This window comes from Dendrobium catenatum, unplaced genomic scaffold (assembly GCF_001605985.2).
Source record: "Dendrobium catenatum unplaced genomic scaffold, ASM160598v2 fragScaff_scaffold_743, whole genome shotgun sequence".
NCBI classification, from domain to species: domain Eukaryota; kingdom Viridiplantae; phylum Streptophyta; class Magnoliopsida; order Asparagales; family Orchidaceae; genus Dendrobium; species Dendrobium catenatum.
Window position 1 is genome coordinate 337029 of NW_021319205.1, and position 23235 is coordinate 360263.

The window sequence follows — 23235 nt, forward strand, 5'->3', positions numbered from 1 at the left end:
CCGTGCTATGAGAGCTCGTATAGGAGGTTCTCTGGCTCGCTGTAAACACCGAAAATGAGATTTTTTGTTAAATGAGGTATACCTGCGAGCGGATCGGTGATGACTATGGCGGTGACGAAATGCACAGGAATTTTTCTATTTTTCTCTTTTTTTTCACTTCACTTTTTTTCTCTCTTTTTCTTTTTTGAAATTTTCACTTTAATCTTTTTCTTTTTTTCTTTCTCTCTTTTTTTTTTTCTGCTGCTTTTTTTTTAGACTTCTTAAACTAAATAACAACTAATAATAACTAAGAAAAAATAAAATATAATTAATCAAACTAATAACTTATAATAAAATACAATTAATACAACTAAATTATAATAACAACTCATAATAATAACTATAATACCAATTGATACTACTAATAACTAAAATAAAACAACATATATATACCAAGTTAACTAAAGAAGGTCGGGTAGGAGGCGGCTGACGGAGCTGGGTTTGGCTTGAGGAGTCGGGTTGTGGAGTTCGGCTGCGGTTAGGTGAAATCGATGGGAGAGATCGGGCTGGGTCGGAAGGGAGGCAGAAGCTGCGAGAGGAAGAAGTCGGTTGCAACAGCAGTTGGCTACCGCGCGTGGAAGCCGAAATAGGGCAGATGGGGTTCGGATGTTCAATGGCTTGCGTGGATGGCGTCGGCTAGGGAGGAGATTTGCGGCCACAGGTAGGGGTCGGCCGGCTGAGTTATGGCAGTTGTGGCTTGATTCGTGCGGTGTAGAGTCGGATTGGCAGAGAGATGATGCGGGAACAACAGTGGAGGAGGAATATTGATCGGCTAAAAGCTGTAGGCCGACGGGTTGGTTGCGATTGGATGGAGTTCGGCTTCAGCAGAGGAACGAATAAAGGAGGATATCAGAGGTGGACGTTGGTTCTGGGAGTTTGCCTGCGATTGGGTGGAGATTTTCGGCTGCTTGCGTGAAGGGGAGATGGAGGTTGGAAGCTTGCCGGATTTTTACGCGTGAGGAAGAGAAGCCGAGAGGCTTCGTCTCTGTTGCCTTTTAACACACGAATGAGAGAAGCGACGGGGTGTTAAGCTCGCGTGAATGGACATTTTCGGCGCCGTTTGGAAACTGAGACACTGTAGCAGGCGGCGTGATTTGTACCGGTATCAATTTTTTTCATTTTATATATTATTTTGGGCTTGCTTGCAGAGGTCAACACTCTGCACATTGACCTATACTTATGCTTCTTCAACACTAGCCTCCATTACAAACCCCTAAACCTTTTAGATTTCCCTCAAAAACTCCATATCACATCTCACAAAATTGCCATGATACTTCCAAGTGAATCTATATGCTTTAAATCTCTCTCCATGCCTTAACCCAAAATGTGTATCCCTAAGAGAGCAGATGGTTATAAGGTTCGCTTGCTCTAAGCTTGGTTGGTCCTCTCTCATTGGTCACACCACGAATGAAATTCATAAAATTATCTTGGGGCCCACTGCAACAATTGGAAGCCTTGGATCCACACCTCCAAGTAGTGGCGGAGCCAGAAAATTTATTGAGAGGGGCCTAAATTAGTTCTTTTAAATTTTCCCTTAATTTTTTTCATTCGGGCTTGGGGTCAGCATAAACAATTTAAATAAAAAAAAATCAATTAGTATTTGATGCAAGATTTTTCACATTTAATTTTAATTTTTTTGATAAATCTATATCCACTCGAATGCGTTTTTTATTTTCTCTTCATCTTTATTGTTATTCTCATATATAATATTTGATATTTTTGAATTTGATGACTGCTTGAAATATATTTCTATAAATATATAAATGTTCAAACTTGTACTCAAATATGTCCTAAGAGTAATATCTTTTGTATAATTGTAAAATGGAGGAATTCAAACAAAGCTGCACATTCAACGAGGCTACTAGAAAAAAATTATATTTTAAAGCATACAATGATGAAGCCCACTTTTCATCAATAGACTTTATAAAATTGATAAATCAGCATTTTTTTTTTAGAGGGGATGAAGCTAGAGTGCAAGGGATAAAGTGCCTCATAATAGAGAGCTAGGTAGACTTTCTGAGCTGCAGCAATACGAGAGAGATGGATGAGGAGAGGCGGAAGAAGAAAAAAACTTGATGAACCGAAGTCATTTTAGGAACAAAAGTATGAGAACTCAACTTAAGAGCTTGGCGATCAAAGCTTGAGGCTTGGGATAGTCAAGCGGCCACCAAGCAATGTGCTGAACCAGAGCCCTATAAAATTGATAAATCTGATTTTTTTTAGGGGGGCACGTGCCCCACCTTGCCCCCCCTCCCTCCGCCCTTGCCTCCAAGGCTAGGTCAATTTAGGTGTTGCTAAAAAAATACTTGAGATGAGAGTTACAAGGAATGAAGGAACAATATTGCTTAAAGTTATTTTTTATTGGGATATGTGCAGAATGTACTTAGTAGGTTCTACATACATAGTGCCAAACCTTTTAGTACTCCTTTGACTACAAACTTTAAGTTATCATAGCAAGAAAAAAATCAAATTTTATATAAAAGGAATAAGTCCATATGAAAAATGTAACTTATGCTTCAACTATTTGCAGTCTCATATAAGTTATGATGTATGCATACCTAATTATTACCTAGGAAAAGGGAGTTATAAGTAGGTACACTGAAGAAGAGTGCATTGCTCTGGTTAAATTAAGCAATGAGATGGAGTGGTTATAACCATTATTGGAAGGTATGTTCCAAAGGTGTATAAAGAGTGGGCTAGATTGTAAAAATCATTACGTTATTCATTTATCAAAGAATATAATTTATCATGTATGGACAACACACATATTACCTTAAGGATTTACTAAATCATACTTACATATAATTTATCAAATTGATATTTATTAAATCTTACCGTCCAACTAAACATGCTCTTAGTTTTGAACAAAATAAACAAAAAATAAAGCATATTAGTTTTTCATGCTAGAACAAAAGACAAACAACAACAATAAAAAAATCCAAATGGCATGAATTCTACACATACAAGGAGTGCCATGGGTACAATTATCATACTAAGGCTTTATTTGGCACAATTTTCTTACTTCTTTTTAAAACAACTTTTTATCATAAAAAAATTTGGAATTATAAATTTTTGTACTAAAAAGCTGCCTTAACACACATTAAAAAAGTTGTCTCAAATGAAGTCTAAATGATATAAAACTACTTCCTGAAAGCTACCTAAAAAATATTAGCAGTTGTACAAGGTGCCACTAAGGTGCATGCCTTTACTTGATTAGAGCCAAAACACATTTAGAACTCTTAAACTCGAGTAGATGAAACCTTCCCACTAAATTCCCTTGCTGCCTCTGTGTCCTTCCCTCAAGACTAAACCAATTTTCCTTCTTAAATTTTATTCATTATTTTGAATTTCAATTTTTAGTTTTATTTGATTCATAAATAGAGCATGCTTTCTAGAATTGAATTTATTGCAATCCAGGATCCCGAATTTGTGATTTTGATGATAATAAATATTATTGATTGAATTTTCATTTCTCATATTATTATATATTGCATATATGTTTTTGTGTGTACTAACATTTCAGGTATATCATACACCATGCAAGAGGATTCAAGACTCAAGTTTGGGTAGAATATGATAACAAAGAGTATAATATATATTTCTTTTATTCTTATATTTCTTGAGTCGTAGTCCTGTAAAGGACGTATGCCATACTGACGACTGTACACACACACATAAGGGAGTGAGAAAATAATTTTTACATTTTGAACTAATCGTATTGTGCAATTAAAATTTTATTGTACAATCAACTGCTTTTAAAACGACATCAGTTATTTTTTAAATTAATTTTCTTTAAACTAATTATGCAGTATGATCAAGATCGTACTATATGATCTGTTCAAAATAGAAATCCTTTCTTCCAATCAAAATTAAGTGAGTTTTTAAAATTTTAATTATTGAACTAATCATACTGTACGATCACATTCGTACAGTATGATATTTGAAAACTTGTTCAATTAAACCTCTATGATTAATCAACCAAATCAATGATTAATTAATATAGACGATCGTATAACACGATCTTCAGATCATACTGTACCAAGAATGTTCATCCCGACAATTGTCTTGGACCCTTGATTTTTGCTCTAATCGTATCGTACGATGTTAATTGTACAGACGATTGGTAGAGATGATTTTTGGTTGTCCCATCAATTGTGTTGTACGATCACATATAAATTGAATTAATCGTACTGTACGATCTTCATATCTTATTGTATGGTCAAGTATTCAAATTTTGAAAAGTTCATACATGGACTATTCCATTGTATTGTACGGGATCTTATTTTTGAACTAATTGTGATATACAATCATCTATCGTACTATATGAACAATTATAACTTATTTGAAAATTTAGGGTTTTTGGACCCCTTTGTATTTAAGCTCTCTTAATAGACTTTTGGGAAGTCTTTAGTTGTTGGGTTTTCAAGAGAGAGCTTTTGAGAGAGATCTTGGAGAGCTTTGGGAAGGAGAAAGGAGAGTTAGTGTGTGAAGGGATTTCACACGGTTGCTCCAGCAAGCTTCAGCCTTGTTTCCTCCAAGTGTCTTGCTTGGTTTCTTGGGTAGCTCCAGGAAGAACTGTAGCTCGACGATCGTCGAGGTTCTCTTCCTTTACCATGTGAGTGAAAAAAGATTGATAGGTTATCTACCTTCACCAGGAGGGTAAAAAAGAGGTCAAGATTCTCTGTCTTCACTAGGAAGGTGAAATAGAGGTCAAGGTTTTCTACCGCACCGGGTTGGTGAAAATATTATAAGAGCTTCTCCGCCAAGCTATGGGGGCTAAAAAAGAGACACTAAAGGTTTACTGCAATACTTGGAGAGGAGGACTCTGGGGAGTGCACGTAGGTCATTGTTTGACTGGACCACTATAAAATTCTGGTGTGTTCATTCTGATTCTTATTTTATGTATTTTATTTCTCTGCGATTTATTTTTCTAAAAATTGTATGTTGAGAAAGTTATGATTGATGCATATTGATTTGATTAACTTATCATCACATTTAGTATAATTATTATTTCGTTAATTTGCGTTTGTATCGAGTGATAACATTGTTTATTTTTAAGTTATTGAAAAATCTAAAAAAGATTATTTTTTGTTAGAAATTTTTTAAAAATCAATTCACCTCTCCCCACTCTTGGTGTGCCTAGGGGCTGCTCAACGAGGCTTAACACCCTCCATTGAACTTTCAGAAGTTTGTTGCAATGTGCCCATAGTTTTTTTGGTCATCCTCAAGATTTGACAAAACGTCATGCTATAGTTTTGATTTAGTTTTAATTCATTCTCCACCACCACCACCAACAACAACATCAAGACTTTGTCCCACTATATGGGGTCGGCTACATGAATCCTTTTTCGGCAATGTGTACTGTTTAAAGTAAAATTCTCATTTAAATATAATAAAGAAAGATCATTTCTAATATTTTCTAACCAAGTCTTTTTAGGTCTACCTCTACCTTTCTTAGCATAAGTGAAATCTAATACCTCAACTTTCATAACCAGGTCATCGGAAGGCCTCCGTTTAATGTGACCAAACCACATAAGGCGACTCTCTCTAATCTTATCTTCCACTGGAACTACTCCAACATTTTCACGTATATGCTCATTTCGTATCATATCTCTAAGGGTAAAGCAACTCATCCACCTAAGCATCCTCATCTCTGCAACACTTAACTTAGTATTATGTTTCTCTTTTAATGGTCAATATTCAACACCATAAAGCATTACAGGTCTCACCACCATCTTATAGAATTTTCCCTTAAGTTTGAGGGGGACTTTTCTACCGCACAACAAGCCCAATGCATTCCTTCACTTCAACCATCCAATTTGAATTCTACTGATAATATCCCCATCTATTTCACCATAACTCTGAACAGTAGATCCAAGATATCTAAAACTTGTACTCGTATTAATGACTTGATCGCCCAAAGTCACAATCCTCTCACTAGGTCTATTGCTACTAAAATTACACTCCATATATTCAGTTTTAGATCCACTCAAGCGAAAACCTTGAGACTCTAAGGTTGACCTCCATAATTCAAATTTACCTTCAACTTCCTCTCTAGTCTTATCAACAAGAAGAATATCATCAGCAAAAAGCAAACGCCAAGGTACATCCTCTTGCAAATGCCTAGTGAGAACATCCATGACTAAAGCAAAAAGATATGGACTTAAGGCCAATCCTTGATGTAATCCAACAGAAATAGGAAAATACTTAGTCAAACCACCTTGTGTTTGAACACAAGTAATAGCTCCTGCATACATATCTTTAATGATTTGAATATAATCGTTATTAACTCTTTTCTTTTCAAGAACTCTCCATATCACTTCTCTTTGAACTTTATCATATGCTTCTCTAAATGTGAGAAAGCATATGATAAAGTTCCAGGTTGAATGTGAACAAACTGCAGTGAAATTTTTGAAGAAGAAAGAATGATAATCTAAATAAAGAAATAAAGCTTCCACCACTATCTCAAGCAAGAAGTTAAAGTCTAGAAACATGATAATTGAATACAATGACAAACAAGCTTTCAATCCAATGCAATGAAGCCTACCATACACAAGTGGTACAATTTATTTCTTGAACAAATGCTACCAAACTTACAATATAAACTTTGATAATAAAAAACTATTTGGATGCCAAATGAATCTGTAAACCCCATGCAATGCTCATGAGTTTGCTTTCACAGCTATGGGACTTCTGACATAGTGCTTCCCATCTGACCAGATGAGTACGCCAAATGAATATCCTTTTCTTATCCTTTCTTCAGTAGACTCGAAGTATACCTTAAACTCCTTCTCCTCCCCAATTTCCTTGAATTGCAAGACTTGAGGCTCCACTGAAACCAATATACCTTTAGGAGCTTTGATCCTTGCAGTGTAAGTTCCGGGTGAACCAACGTTCTTCACAGTGCGGGTCACGGTCATTGTCTTGTTGAGGCTAGGAATCGCAAAGGAGGGGTAATTCAAATTCTCCATCACTCTCTTCTTTATTGAACATTTGTAAGGCTTCCCCAATAACTTCAAACTTTGCGTCGAGTTAAATCCTAAGGCACATAAAAAGTTCATATAATCATCTATACCCAAATCATAGACAAGTCCTGGATCCATGGCATCGTTTGGTTGTATGTGTCCACTTCCATAGGCAAATGGTGTGGCTTTTCTTAGTGTGCCTTGAACTTTCATTGGCTTTCCAATGTTGTCCCTGGTTCTCGCTGTAAACATTATAGTTTAGTTAGGTTGTTGAATGGATTGAATTATATTCTACACTCAAAATCTGCATTGAATCTTAATTTAGGTGTCCTCTGACATAAATTCTCATGTGATTCATGCTTAATATGATCAATGTCTAGTTATGTAGGATCTGCTTAGCGCACATTTTTCACTTTGTTATCTTTTAGATCTCTATCACACTTCTGTGTGGCTATCGTTTTCTCACTATGTTTAAGAAAGTTTTGTGGTGAAAAACAACTATTTATAACCATATCTGCTAGAGTGTGGAAGTTGTAAGAAAGCCACCAACTTGGAAAAGAATAAAGATTTCTAATACCTAAAAAACAAGAAAATTTACATTTCCTATAATAACTCTATAGTTATTTTTAAAAACAACAGCAGCTGTCTCAAACAAGCCTATAACCTTTCAATTTACCAAAACAATTGGTAAATATAAATTGTAACAGTAATACCTGTTGTCATGATGGCTGATCTAATTGCAGCTGAGCTCCAATGAGGGTAAATTTTTCTAAGGAGTCCTATGATGCCAGCTACATGAGGGCATGACATTGATGTTCCAGACAAGAGCTTAAATGGCCATCGCCTGGAGTCGTACATTGGTTCAGAGACGGGTACAGCTTCAGTGTTGGATGCTAGGACATCAATTCCTGGCGCAGTGATATCTGGCTAATCAAATTAGCACATTCATTAGTTATAGTGACCCAAATTATGGCTAAAACCAAACAAATAAATGAAACTCTATAGAAGGATATTAAAGATGGTAGACACTTACCTTCAAAACTTGGGGAGTTAAATGATTGGGTCCACGAGATGAGAATGCCGCCACCATAGGCGCTGGTTTAACTCCTATTACAGTTTTTCCTGCTGAAATTGTTCCTCGAAGAAATCTAGAAGAATAATGCAGATGCTTTTTCAGTATATTTCATTAATGAGCTAAATTCTATGCCGCCAACTAGAATAAAGTTGCAAATCAATTTTGTAACTAGGAGTTAATGCCATTCAGTTATTTCATTAATGAGCCAAGTTCTTTGCCGCCAAAGAGAATAAGGTTGCTTATTAACTTTATAACCAATATTATTGCAGTTCGTCATGATCTGTTAGTTGTTAGTTGGGAGTTTTGACTCAACTAAAAGGTTTTGTGTTTGAAACTTACATATGTGATGCAAGTGTGAATTTTTCTTAATTGGCCTAAATGTCCTCTCCCAAAAAAAGAAACTTTATAATCAGTAGTTACATCAAAAAGTTTTTATTTATTTATTTGTTGGGTATTGCATTATTTCCCAATAAAATCTTGTGCATATTCACTATTGTAGTGAACAATAGAGAACATACTCAAGAACTTTTTCTCAAAATAGGAGTACCTAAGGGCTGCATGGAAATAAAAAAAACATTGCAAATAGGCGAAACTTTGGAGTGAATCACAAAATATTAGTGGACAAAAAAGCCCCATCTACTCATCATCTTAAGCTAATAGACAGTGCCTATATTAGTATATTAGAATATGAAACTTTATTTCACTTGCATCATGGGACTATCTCCCTTATAATATCCATCTTAATATAGCCCCCTTATATGGGAGTCCTTCAAATTGGCTCTCTTTCTTCTCACTTGGATGTTTTTTAACTCTAAGTGTCATACAACTTGAGTCAACTCAAACACTTAGAGGCTACATGGGAGTAATCTTCTCTTGAATCATGCTTAACCATTGTATAAATAACCAAGACTTGTGGAAATGGAACACATGAATAGGGGCGGAACCAACCTCTCATTTAAGAGTGGGCAAAATTTTTATATAAATTGACTAATATTTAAAAAAATAAAATGAACATATATTTCAAAGCAAAAAATTTGTACTTCATTATTATTGATAAATTGAAAAATGATTACAAGCTTATCAATCTATTTTGTATTTTTTTGATAATATTGAATTACAACTTAATTGGAAATCAAATCAAACACTTTTTTTTTCAATATAAGGTACTAGATAGTTGTTGAGTCAATCATCACCCATCTTACTACACAATTAATATTTGTAATCCTTATTGCAGAAAATGCTTTATCCACTATAGTTGTATTAACTGGTAAAATTCATGCTAAAATAATAAGTCTGAAAACCTAAGGATACACATCATCCTTCAACCAACACATGACAAACCTTATGAATCACTAGTTTGGAGTCAGCGAATAAAACAAGCATGAACAACTCAACCAAATCATTGTTAGGAGCCCCAAAACCCCCATAGAAGAGAAAATCTAAATTATAATTTAATATTTTTCACTCTAAAAAGATAAATGAAAACCAGACAATGATTAAATTCAATCTAATTTTTGACTAGTTCAATTTAAATTCATAAGAAGATAAATTCCATCTTAACTTTCAATTGACTTGAAATAGAAATAAGTTTTACTCTTAAGCATTTGAAACTAAGAAAATAAAACCTAAACAATAACTTGAACAAATGAAAGAGAAAGCAATTTGAAATAGGGGAAAGAAAACCCACTAGAGACACCAAGATCAAAGAAGATGGTGACTCCTGCTTCATAGGCTCCACTCTTTTACCTTCTAAACCCGCTCCCAATCCTCCTTGATTTTTCCTGCTCTATGGGCTACGGAGTCTGCCTTAGCTGTGAGAAAAGCCTCAAGAATTTCAGCATCTTCATGAGCTTACTGGTTTTCTCAAGATTAGAAACTGTTTTTTTTGCTGTGTTTGAGCTAGAGACAATTGTAGGCGCTAGGTGGGAACGACCGAACAAGACTTTGCGGGGCTGCGGCTTTCTTCATTCGAACCAAAGGCTATGCATTTTTTTTTCTTATTTGGGAGAAATTGGGTTGTCGGTTTGGGGTGAATTACCTAAAGTATCATTATTATAACTAATATATTGAAATTTTGAGGGTGGGCAATTGCCCATCCTCAAGTATTCCTAGGTCTGCTCCTGCAATTGATTCAATTCGAATCATTGACCCTGATACGACTTGTTAGGTGATAAATGGACATCCATCAACCCAAAAACTTAAGAAGGTGAATAAGGATCGCTATTAATATATTAGAAACTTTAACTCTTGTTTCACTTTGAATGTTTTATTATTCTACACTTTTACATTCATTTTGAACAACTCAAAAAAAAGTTCAAGCAAAAAGGCGATTTTTCTTACTTGTTGGTCTTTACAAAAAACTTGAGACGAAGGCCGATCTTATGACTGATCATTGTAGCTGGAATTATATGAGAAGCAACGTAACCATCATCCATATCATCATCAATGGCATGAATCATACCCACCCCTCCCGCATTGTGAACAAGTATGCTTTTTACTATCCTGTTAATGCCTCCTCCAAGACAAATGACTATCTTTCCTTTCGCCTTCAAAGGATCGAGAGAACCCAGGCGACACAACCGTCTGTAATTATATTTTGAAATCAGAAAAAGTTAACGATGCTTACATTCCATTAAAAAAAAAAAATTCACTATTATGCTGTACTGTTGACTGATGACATTAAAGTTCTAAATTATGGGCAAAGCTCTGTGGAAAGAAACATATTTTGAAAAGGTAAATGCGCCTAAGATGATTTACAGAGTCTTCTGAGCATTGTACATGTTGGTTAACACTTCGATATATAAGCTTTCTTTCTAGTACAAAAATTTCAAGTTAAAAGAATTTTATACTAGAAACCCGCTTTATAAGCAGGAAGAAAGCCCTCCCAAATGAAAACTTGGTCTTTCGAGTCAAAAAGAGTAGTTGTCTTTACTTCATAGTTGATTCTCTTTATAATCTGCAAAACATTTACTTCGTTGGGATTAGTTCTAAGTTGTTAAATCGCTATTGTGGTAGCTGAAGAACTATATAGAAAGGTAACTTTTACCCCTAGCATTTCTTCCAATTTAGTCAAAACAACATCTCTGGAAAATATCCCTTACAAAGAATAGTTATACTTCAAACATATGAAGTAAGAGCATGTAAGAGAATATGCAATTTTTTGGCCCAATCACTGAGAAGAGTTTGCTAAGCTAGACTTTGTGACTTTTCTTTTGTATCAAATATGCTGAAAAATATGAAGGATTTCATGAAAATTAACTTATCAGTCTTTTTTTTTTTGAAGAAATTGTGCATATTGATGTAATCGAATCAGCTTCAAGTACTTTGAAGATATTTGTTTTATATTACCAAGTGTTTGCTACCAGCCTAGAATCCTACCATAAACAAATGCATTAAAGATGAGATTTGTATTTTACGCGTCATTTCTAGAGACATTGTCAGCCTTGGCGTCAAATGAGTAGATCAAAGGGTAAAGCTTTTTTGATGGCAGACCCCAACCAGTCTTGCTCTTTCCCTACAAAATCAGAAAAAAGAATTAGTATATTTGCATTTTCATACTTCAGTTCATACCTATATATATTTATGTGTGCAAGAACTAACAAAAATCTGTCTCTTATTGCTAAGAGTGACAAAGTTGGTGAAATCTCTGTCAAGTGAGCTGGCTGCCACCGTTGTCACCCATGGTGCAGAATTTAGCACTGAGGCCTTATCAGGACCATCATTCCCAGCAGAACAAACCACAGCAATGCCATTTAGCATGGCATGGAAAGACCCTATAGCAATTGAATCATTGAAGTAGTCTAAGGAATGACCACCAACTGAAACTGAGAGCACGTCGACGCCATCGTGGATGGCCTCATCAAAGCCGGCAAGGATGTCGGAAGCGGTGCAACCAAACTCCCAGCAAACTTTATAGGAAGCCACATGAGCTGCAGGTGAGCCACCCTTGGCCGTGCCGCTGGCAAAGCCAAACAAGCTAGCATTGGGCACAAAATTACCGCCTGCGGTGGAGAGGGTGTGTGTTCCATGGCCATGAGTGTCCCTTGTTGTGCCAATACTGACATTGAACGGTATGCCTACCATTGCTTTATAGCCCTTGTCAAAGTATTTTGCACCTATCAGTTTTCTGCAAGAATAGAATCATAAAAAATGTTACTTTTCATGCGAAATCTGTTCAATTTTAGTGATAAAAGGTGAATAATACCTGTTGCAGACAACCCCAGATTTATGGCAGGATCCTTTCCATTTACCTGGGATTTCTCCCATTCCATCGTTAGAAAAACTTGCAGATTCAGGCCACACACCTGCGTCAAAATTTGATTTTAAGTGTGTTAAAGAGAGGGAAATAGGTAGATTGGTGAAGAACGGACTGATTTGTAGGAGAGTTAGATGAAAATAGCTGAAGGTTGAAGATGAAACAACCTGTGTCAAGATGAGCAATTATTACATCTTTTCCATAATTTGCCTTTGTCCAGATAGAATATGGAGGAACAATTCCATTTCTCTCCAGCCCAACAAAATCCCAAGTTCTTGTTGTATGTAGTTGGTTGAGCTGGTTTGGGAACACGGATATCACATCTGGGTGTTCTATGGGCAGCGAGCAATTGAAAATTGAAGTTATATCAGAGAGACAGAGAGGAGAAAAGAAAAATCATAGAACGGCTTTCTTATATATTTCGTACCATGAAAGATTTATTTTCATATTGATTACATATCTCACATATTAATTACAAATGATGCTCTTTCTCATGATTGAGAAAGTTATTGATACATTATAGTAAACAATAATCGTATAGTGTGAATTAGACAATGGAAGTTGGAAGAGTCATATGACTCAGAATTATCTTCAATAGATTGTTTTTGTATGTTTAGTTGTTTGCCTTTATAGATAAGAAACCATAAATCAAGAATTCCACTATAGATCTTGGTATTGACATTGGGTGTAGATAGCCTGCATTGGCCTTGTAGTCGATGAAGTGTGTTTTAACATTGTTGGTGATGATACCAACAATAATAATGATCATATAATAATAGTAATAATGAAGTATGTTAACATTATTGGTGATAAAATCAGCAAGTGTTGATGTAGTCATATAATAATGACCAAGTTATTGTAGTTAGGTAATGATGATCAGAGGATTATAGTTGTGTTATAGCAGTCGGAGAATAATGGTTGAGAGATGGTGGTTGAATGACTATGGTTGGGGGATTATAATTGGGTAATGATGATTGAGGGACTGTAGTGGGGTGATGGTGGTTGAAGAACCATATTGGCACGATGATGTTTAGAAGGGTCATATCAAGATATGATGATTGAAGGGCCTATTCAAGCAACAGTAATCAGAAGATCAAATTCTGATGATGGTGGTTGGAGGACTTTTGTTGGGCAACAATGATTGGTGGATCATAGTTGATAAAAGACGATTAAAAGATTGTTGTTAGGTGAACGTGGTATTTTAGTTGTGGTTCGACAAAAGAGATCGGGATGTGTTGGTCTAATAATGACTATGGCATTGGTTCGATAATGGTTGTTGGATGGTTGTCTAATGAAGCTTTGAGACTCTTCAAATCATCTCTTAAGAGTTCAAGCCAACTTTTATGTAGAGAATGTTAATCTTTTTAAAAATTTGGTTAGTGAAATATCCTGTAAATATAGCTAAAATTTAGAATTGTCCATTCTTTGAACATTAAATCCTTGATGATGTTGAAATTACGTGATTTGGACTTGTTGATTCTTCTCAATGAGTTGCTAATTTTGGATAAGTATAAAGTATTTGAAGATCATTTGATCCTTACTAATACAATTAGTAAGTTGTTCAGTTTAGTTATAATTTTTTTCAAAATCGGAATTGGGATGATTCTCAATATAGTTCTAAGTATTCTCAATTTAAATATGCATTAGAGTTCATACCCGATCATATCGATTTCTCAATAGCGTGTCAGTTTTATTTGATACAAATCTCTATCAAATAATAAGATTTATGAATACAAATTTCAATATATGGATGAGTGGAGATCAAATCTTTTCATATGAGTGTCAATAAATAACCCGACCCGAGAACCCGAAGAGAAAAATCTGAGTTTGGGTTAACCTTTTTGATAAATTGGCAAAGTTTGGATTGTGATTTCTTATCCGTTTAATAAATGGGTCAGGTTCGGGTTAACCCACGAACATATCTTTGACCCCAAAATATTTTGTTTGATTTTTTTTTTTTTTGCTTATGGGTATAATCTTTTTATTTTTTAATTAAATATCTTAAATTTTATAGTTAATAAGTTATCTTTTTAACCAAAATTAATTAATAGTTTTACCCCTCTCACTGCAATACTGCCAAATATATTGCATTTAGTTGATCTATGTTACATCCTACCTGCTCACTCAAACCCTAAATCAATTGGTGGATTTTATCCAATGTTAAAATTTTTGCACTAAAAAACTGTTTTATAAAGCAATAAGAAAACCGACCAAAACAAATCTTAAGCCTCACTTTATCTAAAAACAAAATATTTAAAAGATGATACTACAAATCATATGTTATAAAACAAATAATAAGTATGGTATTTCAAGCAAAATAACTTCTAATTATAATAACTTTTATTTTAATTTTAAAATATTTTCATCAAAATATTAGATTTTTTTCAAAGATGAGGGTGCTCAAGTGGATGAGCAGTTTTACACATAGAGACAGAATATGAAACGAGTGTATACCTATGGTAAGTAAGATTGGAGAGAAATGAGAATCATTGATGACCCAATTAGAAGAGTAGTCATATTAGATCTAACTTATGTTAAGAAAGATAAATGTAAATCTAAAAAAATTGATTAGAAAGTATAAAAAATGATATTTTTTATTTGTTTTTAAATGAGAATTTGACTCTTAACTGAGCACAATGGAGAAAAAGGATTTATTGCAATGACTCACTTGAGATCTGCGAAGCCTGTTCCTCATCAAGATATGCAGCAAAACCATTGATGTGTTTGGTAAAAGAGTGGACGATAGCTTGTTGAGCCTTCTCCTTGCTGTTCAAGATAAATATGAACTGATATTACTTCACATCTCGAAAGCCTAAGGAATTTGAAAAGGGTATTGATTACCTTTCAAAGAAATATCCCAAGAACTCCTTATGGAAATTAGTTGCTCGGTTGAAATCTTCTGTTGTTGCATCTTTTCCATGATAATGACCACCAAGATACACAATGTAAACCTTTAATTATGACAATATGTTATTAAGGTTAAATCTTCATAAAACTCTTTTAAAGATTAATGATTTATTCTATTTTTGTTGTCATGAATGCATATAGATATCACCAAATCATATAAATTTTTTGTATATTCTATTATATCAAGTTCATCATCTTTGTGCATTGTGTTCGTTACTATTAACCTAACAATTGGTGTTCAAACTTTGACTAAGTTAAGAAAATTATGAACAATGGCAGACACATAGGTCAAGATCAATAAATTTGATGGTTGAAATTGATTTCAATGACTAGAAGGTACATATAGAAGATTTTTTTTTTTTTTTTTTTTTATCAAGGAAGTCCTTTGAAAGGTCAAAGCATTATATCATTAATCAAGATGAGTGATAGTTAATGGACAAAAAAATACTTAAAAGTTATTCATATGTGCTTTACCAGGAAATTTGTCTTCATATTCTCAATAAAAATATCATAATTAGCATGATGAAGGTACCATCAAACCTTTACAAGAAGCTCTTTGTTGTGAATAAGGTATATTTAGGCATATGTTTTTTAATTTCAAAAAGTTTGAAGGAACTTTTTATGAATGACACATCATTGAGTTTGATAATAAATTAGTTATGCAATGGGGATATCATCATTAATGATAAATTTTATTCTTATAGTATACTTTTATCACTCCCTAAAAGTTCATATGATGTAGTAACAATTGTTTGTAGCTATTATGGATCAAATGAATTAAATCAAAATATTGTTAATGATCTCATCCTTAATAAAGCAAATGATAGTGATATATATATATATATATAAGTCCTTAATCTTTGGCCTTGAATATTGATAACAATACTATGCTTCAAAATAAAAGGAATCACTAAGGCAATGAGATTGAACAGATGGATATACAACGACACTATCAATCTACTATATCACCTTCATTGACAATAACACCATAAACATATGTGTTTATTTTACTAAAAAAAGTATAGCTTAAAATGAGATTGATGCAAAAATCAAATGTTTGTGAACATACAATATATAGAGTATGATCTCATAGATTAAAAAAGCCACTCAAATATTAAGGAAATTCATATATAAATAACAGTCATATAAACTCCCCCATAAAATACAGTCATTCAAAGAGTACAAATAATTTTGAAAAAGAAAGGTTAGGCAGCATGTCATTATATGCGCAACTATCAAAAATATTATGGGATAATTTGACAAACACAACAACACACTTTATTAATCAAGGATTAACAATAGCTTTTAATGTTGGGCTTCCAAAAAAGCTTTGATTTAAAACTCGAGGTGTGCACTAACATTTTAAAAGTTTATTGTTGTCTTTCTTATATGCATATTGATCATAATAAAAGAGAAAAGCTTGACCCAAATAACAAAAAAATAACATTACTAGCTATGATACCAATAATTTTGGCTAAATATTTTTAGATGTTGAAACAATTAATTTCAATGAAATTATGTGGAAAGAGATGTCTTAACCTCTCTTTGAGAATTAATTGTGAGGCATCCTAACTTAAGTTTTGACTTTTATATGTTTACCTATTTTGTGGGACTGATAATCTTTTAGAGTATGTCTTAATACCCTAGCTTAATTAATCGAACTCATAGGAGAGTTTAGAAGATCATCCTAGGATCATACTAGGGTTTAAGACTTATATTAAATTGATCAAATACATATTTTAACCTTATTTTACCAACCCAAGATAAAATTTTAACTTTATACTTTGCCTAAAAAAACATCACCCTTAATGGGACTATTGTAATCTTAATATACTCTTCCTTTGGATGATCCCTTTTTAGTCCTAATTAGTCATTTTTTGTCAAATTTTTTGAAGACATCTTCTTTATGCTTTTTGATGACTTGTCTTAAGAATCTTGAATCTTAATAACTTCTAATGACAGGAAATCATCACTTCTTAAAGACTTGTATAAAGATGCTATTGTCTCATGATAATTCATGTCTTCTTAATGACCATATTAAGTCATCTTTAGTTGACTACTTTTTCTCTTGAGAAGTCACCACATTGATAACTTGTCCCAAGTGCTTGCCTTTTCCATTTGAGTTCTCCCAAGAGCTTGAATCTCAATGACCACCCTAAAGCGATTAAACCCTCATGTTTATGCAGATTTGGCCAATTCCCTTTTTTATTAAGAAGTTGCTATGAGAAAGACTCGCCATGATAACTGGCCTCTCGGTTAATTGTTCTCCAAAGGTCTTGACATTTGGTAACCTCATAAATTGGTATGAGATATAACTAAAAGAAAGAAAAAAAAATTAAAAAATATAGTTTTCTTTGTTTGAATAAATCTTAGTGTAACAAAACTAAATAAACATGGAATGGAGGAATCTTATTTCTACTTCATTTAAGCAAGTCATTCACTTTTATTTAATGCAAGTCCCTCTCTCTTAGGTTGATGTACTTTTTCTTTCATCTTTCTCATTACTTATAGTCATCCGAGCACCATGGAAATAAAAAGTGAAAAAGATTAGATTAAGTTATAAGGCAAAATCAGACTAAATTTGTCCCTAATGAACTCTCAAAATGGTTGACATTCGATGGGTACATAAGAGTGATAAAGCTACACATGGTAGCCTATCCCAAAAAAGTACTAAAATGCTTGAACTAGAAATTTTTTTCTTTTAGAATCAAATTAGCACATACTTTCCTTAATTAAAGCCCATAGAAGGGTTCCCCAACTTGGCAAATTGCATCATCACTAGCCCTTACTATTCTTACAAACTATTTGCAAAGATTGGGAGGTTAGCCCTTATTATTTTGGTCAAACTTGGCCAATTTATTTCTTTCTTAAGAAGTTATCACCTTGGCAGCTTACCCCTTGAATTTTTCCTCTTTCTTTGAGTTCTCATGAGAACTCTCATCCTTGCAACCTTCTTAGAGATATCATCTTTTATCATTTTAATTTTTTCCTTACATATTTAGAGTTATTAACTACAAATTTATATTTTGATATTTTCCTCTATATTTCTAAGGAGTACAATAAATTATATGGGCCAATGCTATAGCCTCCTACTATATGGGCAACTATAGAGCCTCCTAGGCTCCTACTACATGGGCCAAATAAAAGAGCTTGGGCTAACATTCTTAGTCATGAGTGTTCTTAGGCATCACACTTGAGATATAATTAGTATTCTTAGCATCACAGTTGTCTATAGGAAATCTTGAACCCCACTCCTCCTTTCTAGAAATAAATAAATAAATCTTATTTTTTCTCCTTCACCATTCAGGAAAGAAATATCTAGAAATTTTTTTTTTTTAATTTTTCTTTCATTGATTTTTGTTTTGGGGGCTATCTTATACCTTTTGGTGTGATGCATTCATTTTTTTTTGCATGAGGCTTTCTTGAAGAAAAAATTATTACGTGCGGCCTTCGGACGTGCCACGTTATCGAATGCATAATTTATTAGATAACGTGGCACGCCCGAATTTGCCTCCGTACGTGTCTGGACACCACACAGAACAAACTCTCTTCTTGAAGCCCATATTAGGTCTAGCAATAACAAAATGATCAAAATGAGTTTGAGTCTAACAATCGTGTGATAAAAGTCTAAAGATCACAATTAATTTATATGTATTTTTTTATATGAAATAAAACATATTTGATATCTTATAAATGTATTATCTTTATTTTTATTTAATATTTAATAAGTTGATTTATGGAATAGTAGCAATAGTCACCAATGGAGTAGTGGTAGTAGTTGGCTAGATGCATGATGGCAACAACTTTGGTGGGATAACTAGTCGTTTGTGATATTTATTTTTAAAAATATTCAAAATATTTCATAGTTATTTTATGCTTTTAAGAAAATAAAAATATTCAAAAACATATCCTAATTAGACCTTTTAGCTATCCAACCATAAGAAATTCTTACAAAATAAATGAATATATAGAACAAAAGATGAGTAAAATATAAGCAAAATGTACAAAGAAAGACTCTCAATTAAAGTCCTTTAATAAAATAGAAGAAATTGACTTCCCTTAAATTTAGTCCTCTAATACTTACCTTGTTGCTCGCAAAGACAGGCAAGAGCAGGCAAGCAGAGATGAGGAAAGTGAGTAAAGCAGAAGGAGCTCTCATCATCTTGATCTCCATTTCCTCTCTCGCACTTTCTGGGATTCGAGACCTTCTCACCATTCAGATATACAACAGATAAGCAGGCGAAAAATAACTGAATAACAAGTAATCAGTGTAATTTAAAGCTCATGAGATGAAAAAATTATTACGTGCGGTGTCCGGACGTGTCTTTAGGCCAATCTGAATGCACCACATCACCCAATAAATAGTTCATTGGGTGACATGGAGCGTCCAGATTGGCCTCCGGACGCGTCCGAACTTCACACATAATAATTTCTCCATGAGATGATACTGATTTCATGTGAAACATTTGTGACCGTTATAAAAGATGGAAATAGAATTTCGTTTAAAAAATTTGAATACAAAAAGAACTTCAGATATGTTACTATTCTGGATTTTAAGTACTGAGTTGTAAAAAATATTTATAAATTAATCATACTTTTTTATATTAAGCGATTTTTTATCATTCTTCTTCTATTTTTTCATTCTTTTATCAAGCTCAAGCTCAAGCTCAAGCCTGAGATGACTCATACTCGGCTCGACCCGTTGACACCCTAACTACAAATATCTCATTAAGAAAAAAACAAACAAATAAGAGAAAGACAATATTATAGTCATATAAAGTATTACAGACAACTCACTGTGGAGACTGTGGAAGAGATGAACGGAATCAGTGAAAGAGAAAGACAAAGAGATCAGCAAAGTTCCTGTGGATAGTGGAGGAGAGGATCAATGGCTCGAATAGGAAGAGCAAGTCATGGCAAGGTTTGATGATGATCGAATACAAATATACTTCAGTGAATTATCTTTTATCCCAAAAAAGTTTGAAGAGAAGTTTATTTATATTGGGGATATTAGTTCTAAAATGCGTAATAAAAGGGATAAAAACTACAATTTTCTTTTTTTATTCAAGCAATGAATAGAAATATTAGAAACAAATTTATGTATTTTTAGAAAAATTTAGCTTTATATATCTCAGAATACGCGTAATTGGTCAAACATTCATATTGTTTTTTTTGGATAAACATGATTGTTAGCTCATTTTACTTTGGACCAAAATGCCTCTGTTATATAAAAATATAATCCATAACTTATAAAGGAGGGATGATTCCCTCTAATATTACGAAATTATTACGTGCAGACATCGGATACCGTCATAATACAAGCATTTGCCTTAATGCACTTTGGTTATAAATTTATCTTCATTTTTTTTAATTATAACATAATATTCAAGTGAATTAAAATGTTTGTATCATATAATTTTTTTATAATAATAATTCTAACAAAAAAATTTTAAAACTACCGGTCCTAAGCTCAATTGAGAGCATTTTAAAATCGATAATTTGTGCCCCACACAAAAAAAGTGATTATTTGTACTTGCATTTATTGGTTTAGGTAAGGTAAATATATTATATTATTATTGAGGAGTAAAGCTATGACTAAGCTAATCTTATTAAGGAGATGTTAGTATGTTAGATTGAGGTTTTAATATTGTATATATTAATGTAATAAGAGAAAAGTATATTAAGATATTATTAGATTTATTGATCCCATAAACCATTTCAACACAGTGAACCTTCTCTTTCTTCTATGGTTCATAAAATCATTCAATGCTGCTTCTCTGCACTTTCAATTTCAAAAAAGAAAACAAAAGGAAACCCCACAAATTATAGGTGAAGGGTTCTTAAAACCCCTTGGACTTTATATTTATTGGACTTCTAACATAATGTTTGTTACCATCAGACCACCGAAGCAAGCCAAAAACATAATCTTTTGCAACATTAACATCTATTGGCGCCAAGCTAAGTTTAGAAGTTTTTTCCTCGCCAACATCGTTAAATGTGAGCTTTGTTGGCTTCACCTTCACCATTGTCCCGACTGGGCTCGAATGCGTTCCACATATGTTCATGGTGTGCCCACATTCTTCAATTTTTGAGTGATAGTGATTGAGTCTTCGAGGCTGGGAATTGTATGATTAAAGGATATTTGAGATCAACCAAAGATGGAGCTTTGGATGGGCATTTGTATGTCTTAAAGGTGAAGATTTGAGTAGAGTTGTAGCTGAGGGCACAAAGGAAGTTAGTCAGTGACAGCAAGGTTATATACAAGATTCAGCCTCAGTTCCATGGCTCGGTTGGGTTGAACATGATCTAACCCATAACTAAAAGGGTTAGTTTTGTCAAAGTTGCATTTATCGGAATCAAGACCAGAAGGTGAGGTTGCTAAACTAAAAGCAATGTTAACACTCACTCCTTGAGCAGTAATATCAGGATAAAAATATGAGGAAAATGTTAGGATATGAAGATGTTGTTGTTGGGAAATCTTGAGTAGGAAGAAGCTTCTTGATCTTTCTTGGATGAGAGGGAGAAGGAGAGAAGGGAAAGAGAGGTTTTGGAGGAAAACAAAACTCAACTTTATTTAATTTTTTCCATCAAACATATACAAGCCACCCCTACTTATAGTAAAATAATTATAGGGGCAAAATAATCAAACCAAAACTAAACATTTAAATATAGATCAAATATCAACAATCTCCAACTTAATCTAGATTTACAATGTCTAAACGGAAGAAAAAAAATCGAAAGAGATATCTCCTTGCTTCTTTTTATGGACCTAGAGTTGTCTCCATCAAGAATTATGTCCAAGAAATGACCACTTGCTTGCACTAGTGTAGCCCTTGGCCTCCGATACACCCATCCAGCTAGCGTTTCCAACATGAGGCTCCACCCTTTCAATCACAACCTTGAAGCTTGCAGAGCAGCATGTGTGCCCTGTATAGTGTCCACCCACACCCTATGCAACACCCGCCTATGCCCTGCACATCACCCACGATCCGCACGTCCGACATCCATCCTGATCCAGTTTCATTCCTCTTCATCACGCACCCGTGCGTGCTCTGATCAACATCCCTGATCTCGTTTCCATTGGTCACCTCATGTCTTCTTTCTCTATCCCACTCGTCACCCTCGATCGTCATGGCCCATCCACGTGATCCAATGCACAAACAATGCCTGTATGAGCCTACAAAACTCGCACTGAATGCTCATTTGAAATCACTGCAGCCCCAACCACGCCAGATCCTATGTGAACTACACTTGGCCTTACTTTATGGTTTGACTCCATCCTCCACTCCAGACCCACGTACCAACGTGCCCATGCGTGTAGCCTCCTGCAGCCAGGCTTCATCCCCCTTGTCTTCCTCTTCGAACCTATTTATGCGCCAGCATGACCCACACTCACCGTTGCGAGTTTAGCTCACCTAAGGCCCACGCGGCAAGTCTGCTTCACTCCTGCCTTCATGCCTTACAACTAGCATGCGACTTATTCAGTTGCCCATGCTATAACTCACAATCACAAGCCCTCGTCTTTGCTTGCTTTCTCCAGAAACCTGCCATCCGCCTCCCACATGCGGACCATCCTGCATGCAAAACTAAAACCAACCTACATGTGGCCAAGACTTGCAAAGCATAACCTGACTCTGGCTGGTCTCTACTCGAGACCTCCCAACAGCCTCCTCTCTCTTTCTGGACTACAAGAACCTTCGTCCTTTCTTGAGATCATCTCCACCAGTATTTGATACCACTTATTGAGAAATCTTGAGGAGGAAGAAGCTTGTTGATCTTTCTTGGATGAGAGGGGAAAGGAGAGAAGGGAGAGAGGGGTTTTAGAGGAAAAAAACTCAGTTTTATTCAATTTTCCCTATCAAATACATACCAGACACCCCTATTTATAATAATGCATTAGAGGGGCAACATAGTAAAATCGAAATTAAACATTTGAATCTAGATCAAATATCAACAGTTGGTGATAGCAACCGAATCATATTGAGATGTAACAA

At 34.3% G+C, this 23235-nt stretch overlaps 1 protein-coding gene across 1 annotated transcript; it reads right to left on the bottom strand.

Annotated features, from left to right (window-relative positions):
• Nucleotides 1–6293: 6293 nt before the first annotated feature.
• LOC110091962 (subtilisin-like protease SBT5.3) lies at nucleotides 6294–21267 on the bottom strand. Its single transcript, XM_028696469.1, has 13 exons — nucleotides 21135–21267; nucleotides 19547–19688; nucleotides 19326–19446; nucleotides 15176–15285; nucleotides 15003–15100; nucleotides 12502–12729; nucleotides 12284–12383; nucleotides 11659–12205; nucleotides 11496–11593; nucleotides 10420–10692; nucleotides 8038–8152; nucleotides 7718–7931; nucleotides 6294–7246 (listed from the first exon to the last, which is right to left on the bottom strand). The coding sequence occupies exons 1-13, from the start codon at nucleotides 21265–21267 to the stop codon at nucleotides 6702–6704; spliced, it is 2724 nt and encodes a 907-aa protein (XP_028552302.1). The 3' UTR covers nucleotides 6294–6701.
• Nucleotides 21268–23235: the final 1968 nt, after the last annotated feature.

Coding starts and splice junctions, on each gene's coding strand:
- LOC110091962 (XM_028696469.1), bottom strand. CDS start 21,267: ATGGTGAAGGTGAAGCCAACAAAGCTCACATTTAACGATGTTGGCGAG. Junction 15,286..19,325: donor CTGTCTTTGCGAGCAACAAG/GTAAGTATTAGA, acceptor TCATAATTAAAG/GTTTACATTGTGTATCTTGG. Junction 8,153..10,419: donor TTTTTTGTAAAGACCAACAA/GTAAGAAAAATC, acceptor TTATTCTTCTAG/ATTTCTTCGAGGAACAATTT.